Below are 4,376 nucleotides of genomic sequence, written 5' to 3'. Positions count from 1 at the left end.
TGCTTAAGCAGCACACTTTCTTCTCCCTCTCCACCCGTCGTTTCACCGCGTCCAAATCAAGCCCAGGATTAATCCCCCCTCCCCTTTAACCGAAACTCAAAAGCGCATAACAACCAGTTGGGTTGCAAGCTTACATGAGTCATGAGATCATGCTGAATATTATGCACACACACACGCAAATGAAGATTTCTGCGGGTTCAGAAGGGAGAAAAGCTTCTTTGGCAACGGCTACATCGCAACCACCGCCACCTCTACCACCGCTCCTCAGTCCATGGTCGCCATCAGGCCCTCCGTTTCTTCCTCCCCGACGTCCCAATCACTCACCATCCCTCCAAGTTCCGCTCAACCATTTCCCCTTTGCAATGCACCAACCATTTAACCAATGAGCCCTCCTTCCAATCCACCAAACTGCAAGGAACAACTGACACCCAGCTCTCGCTCCCTCCCCGGCTTCCGCCTTCGCCGGCAAAGCTGATCGCAATCTCACACTGCTGATCGGCCAGTGATCACTGGCCCATCGTCCGTTTGGATCCGGGCATTTCTTGGCACATAAGCACCCTCCTCCTCCACACGCTTTGCTACTCCAAGCATGCTTGCTGCCCATTCCTTTACTTCTTTGCCAACGCTAGTAGGAGCCTCTAGGTGGCGCGTCTCCTCCTAGCTACGTAGCTCCCAAGAGATCAACCATCTTATCGCCCTAGGTTCTTATCTCTGAATCCTTCGCACACGCCTGTGCTGCACTGCACGCACCCCTTTGTCTCGTCCTCTCCTCCTCCTGTCCTCTTCATCTCCGTCCGGTGAAGCCTCGCCGCGCCGTGCATTCAGGTCTCACGATCGGTTCAGGTGCAGCCTTGTCTCGTGTGTTCTGCTTTGTCCTGTTCATCGTGCGCTTTGCTTTTAGGTGGCGCTGGGATTGATTTCTCTGCCATGGTTCTGAATTTCTGATACTTGCAGTGGCAGCCATTCTTCCGGCACATGCGCCTTTTGTTACAAAGGAGGTGCAGGGGAGACTGTGTGCCTTGGGCTGACTGGAGCAAGGAATATCTTTGAACCTTTGATCAAGGAAAGGTATATTGGAATTGGATACTTCTGGTTACAAGCAAAAAAGTTGTGACGACAACGACGAAGGCGCAGACCGCAGAAAGCCTTGGACAGTAATCTCAAGATGTTCAACAACATAGTCTCGACGTGGAACAAGAGGAGGAGAAGCAAATCGCTTGACCAGTTGAATCCTTGTGAGTGCAGCCCTCTGTTTCCTTCACACTTTGTTGTTGTCGGCAGAGTCATTTGTCACTGTATATGATCATATGTTTCTTCAGTGCAGCATCTAAGGCTTGGCATGAGGAATTTGATCATCTCATCTGATTTCTGCTTCTGCAGGGGTGTACAAGACGGCCGAGCTGTGGCAGGTGAAGGAGCCTCTGCCGCTGCCGGCGCCGAGGAAGCGCAACTGCTCCATGGTGTTCACCCTCAAGGAGATGGAGGAGGCCACCGGCATGTTCAGCGACAAGAACCTCATCGGCAAGGGCGGCTTCGGCCGGGTTTACAGGGGCGTGCTCAAAGACGGGCAGGTAAGTTCAACTTCAGATGATGTTGTTGTTTTGTCTCTTGGTACAGTTTTCAGATTACTGAGTATGGGCAGAGTCTGAACACTTTGAAAGCAGATACGTCCCTCAATTTCAGAAGATTGTGGTGTTTTTGTCATTTAGCTTTTTATGTGTGTTCTTCAGATTACATTAGTGTTAGCACCAATGATTCTGTTGGGAAGAGAACTTCCTCTTTGGTTCGACGCATTTGTCCCATTGATTAAGTGCTGTAGGACACACACACCCCTGACCTGAACGTGATAATCACGTCCGGCAGACAGCCAAGATCAGAGTGGTGTGACATTTGCTCTCGGCATCCATGTCAAGAAAAGCATCTGCCAACCACCAGTCAAATACGATCAAACACCAATAAATTCCAATGATATGTCATTAGTAGCACCGAATGCGATGTTTCATTCTCCCTCCCAGTTTGTAAATCTGTCACCACCTACCTCGGTATGCCTGGTTTCGGTCCAACTAATGCGTTCTTGCTGCTGTGAATGGATGAAGATCGTGGCCATCAAGAAGATGGACCTGCCGACGGCGAAGCAGGCGGACGGCGAGCGGGAGTTCCGGGTGGAGATCGACATCCTGAGCCGGCTGGACCACCCCAACCTGGTGACGCTGATCGGCTACTGCGCCGACGGGAAGCACCGGTTCGTGGTCTACGAGTTCATGCCCAAGGGCAACCTGCAGGACGTGCTCAACGGCATCCGCGGCGAGGTGCGGATGGGGTGGGGGCAGCGGCTGCGGATCGCGCTGGGCGCCGCCAGGGGGCTCGCGTACCTGCACTCCACCACCGCCGTCGGCGTCCCCGTCGTCCACCGGGACTTCAAGTCCAGCAACATCCTCCTCTCCGACCACTTCGAGGCCAAGATCTCCGACTTCGGGCTCGCCAAGCTCATGCCGCAGGACCTGGACCTGTACGCCACCACCAGGGTGCTCGGCACCTTCGGCTACTTCGACCCCGAGTACGCGCTGGTAATGCCCACCATTTTTGCAGAACTCGCCGTGCTGGTCGGGTTCCTGGCGACACTAATGGGGATTCTTCCATCTCGCGTGCAGACGGGGAAGCTGACGCTGCAGAGCGACGTGTACGCGTTCGGCGTCGTCCTCCTGGAGCTGCTCACCGGCCGCCGCGCCATTGATCTCAGCCAGGGGCCTCAAGACCAGAACCTCATCGTCAAGGTACTCTCTCTCTCTCCCTCTCTGCCGGCTGCCCCACCTGCATCGTCCGGCGCTCGCCGGCGTCCCCGGCGCTGCCGGCCCTCGGCTGATTCTGACTGTCCGGCTCGTGCTCTGCAGATACACCAGATGGTGGGCGACCGGAAGAAGCTGCGCAAGGTGGTGGACAGGGACATGGGCAAGGGGTCGTACACGCTGGAGTCGGTGTCCATGTTCGCGGGCCTCGCCGCGCGCTGCGTGTGCTTCGAGAGCGCCGGCCGGCCGGCCATGCAGGACTGCGTCAAGGAGCTCCAGCTCATCATGTACGCCAACATGAAGATATGAGGACGTTTTGAGATTCAGTCTTGGAATTTTTACTCGAAGAAGAAGAGGAAGAAGATGGCGAAACTTGTACAGAATTTTAGTACTCTTCCGATCCATATTAATCGTGGCTGGTCTAGTACAACTTTATACTAGATCAGCGACAATTAATATGGATTGATGGGAGTAACTTTTCGTTGCGCCCGATGTTCATGTGCATAGTGGTGGGATTGTTTCAAAGTCCTGAAACGAGAGGGCTTAATTTGTGATGTCCAAAGAAAATGGTGTCCCAAGGAGAAATCTGCCCTGTCGTCAACGATTGATGGAGGGAACAAGTGGTTTTCTTATTCTTTTGAATTTGTACAGATGGTTAGAATCCTGACTTTTGTATTATTGTGATGCACATTGCTACTTATATTAATTATTAAATAATATACAAAATAAAGTCAATCGCGGCGAACCATTATAAGATACTCCCTTGCTTCCGTCGCAGTCGTCCATATTGGTTAAATTTATTGATTAAACTTAAATATTAAAAACACGGGTGCACTACATTATGAAATGAAGGGAGTATGAAATTAACAAATGTAACTAAATCTACTTCTTCCGCAACCAACACTTTCAAGAAGATATAAACGTCCTGGCACTATCATTATCACAGTCTAGACAAAGATTTTCATCCTAGTTGTAGAGACTAGCAATGAATATCGACACAATAGCAAGTAGACACCTCTTCAACAAGGTAACAATGCAAATTCGTCACGGCTGAGCCCGACCTATAAAGGTCAAGATAAGAGTTTTCACCCGAACTTGAAGCGTGTTCTAATCAACACACCGATGACAGATTGTTCGATAGTCGCATCCGCTGGCATTCCATGTCAAAACAAAAGGGTACAAATAGATTGGTGGGACATCTTTCCACCTTAGACCATTGCCACTGGCTTTAGGGGTCTGTCCATGTCTCGGTGTGGAACCGACCACTACCATTCCACACCGGCACGAGTCATATTGCAACATTCACCATACTGTTGGAGACACTAAAGTGCTAGATGCCAGCGAAGAACCACTGGTGGACCCCTTACTCATCAATGTCATACGCTGCTACTAGCACCACGAACACCCTCTTGCTATGGCCGTTCCCCTCACAATAGATGAAACTCCATTTGAGTTGCCAGCGAGCACCCAAGGCATGACATGTGACCACCACCGTTGTGCCCGCATATCACTATTACAGTTTAAGGATATTCACATGGTTCGGACCCAAGCGCACATAGTTTTCAGAACCATGTGCTTGAGTGGGTTCGG

General features: G+C 51.4%; 1 protein-coding gene across 1 annotated transcript; it reads left to right on the top strand.

Moving 5' to 3' along the window:
• The first annotated feature begins 376 nt into the window (after nucleotides 1-376).
• LOC119301449 (probable serine/threonine-protein kinase PBL28) lies at nucleotides 377-3,428 on the top strand. Its single transcript, XM_037578409.1, has 6 exons — nucleotides 377-843; nucleotides 955-1,235; nucleotides 1,381-1,571; nucleotides 2,097-2,567; nucleotides 2,652-2,774; nucleotides 2,892-3,428. Exons 2-6 carry the CDS (start codon nucleotides 1,166-1,168, stop codon nucleotides 3,093-3,095), a joined length of 1,059 nt encoding a protein of 352 aa, XP_037434306.1. The 5' UTR covers nucleotides 377-843; nucleotides 955-1,165; the 3' UTR covers nucleotides 3,096-3,428.
• The last annotated feature ends 948 nt before the right edge of the window (nucleotides 3,429-4,376 follow it).

Source organism: Triticum dicoccoides, chromosome 5A, assembly GCF_002162155.2.
Source record: "Triticum dicoccoides isolate Atlit2015 ecotype Zavitan chromosome 5A, WEW_v2.0, whole genome shotgun sequence".
NCBI lineage: Eukaryota > Viridiplantae > Streptophyta > Magnoliopsida > Poales > Poaceae > Triticum > Triticum dicoccoides.
The sequence above is the reverse complement of the archived record's forward strand: the minus strand, read 5'-3'. Positions and strand labels throughout refer to the sequence as shown.

Bases quoted from the DNA above. Each gene is read 5' to 3' on its own strand.
- LOC119301449 (XM_037578409.1), top strand. From the start codon at position 1,166: ATGTTCAACAACATAGTCTCGACGTGGAACAAGAGGAGGAGAAGCAAA. The intron at 1,236-1,380 runs GTGAGTGCAGCC...CTGCTTCTGCAG, and splicing joins GCTTGACCAGTTGAATCCTT to GGGTGTACAAGACGGCCGAG. The intron at 2,775-2,891 runs GTACTCTCTCTC...CGTGCTCTGCAG, and splicing joins ACCAGAACCTCATCGTCAAG to ATACACCAGATGGTGGGCGA.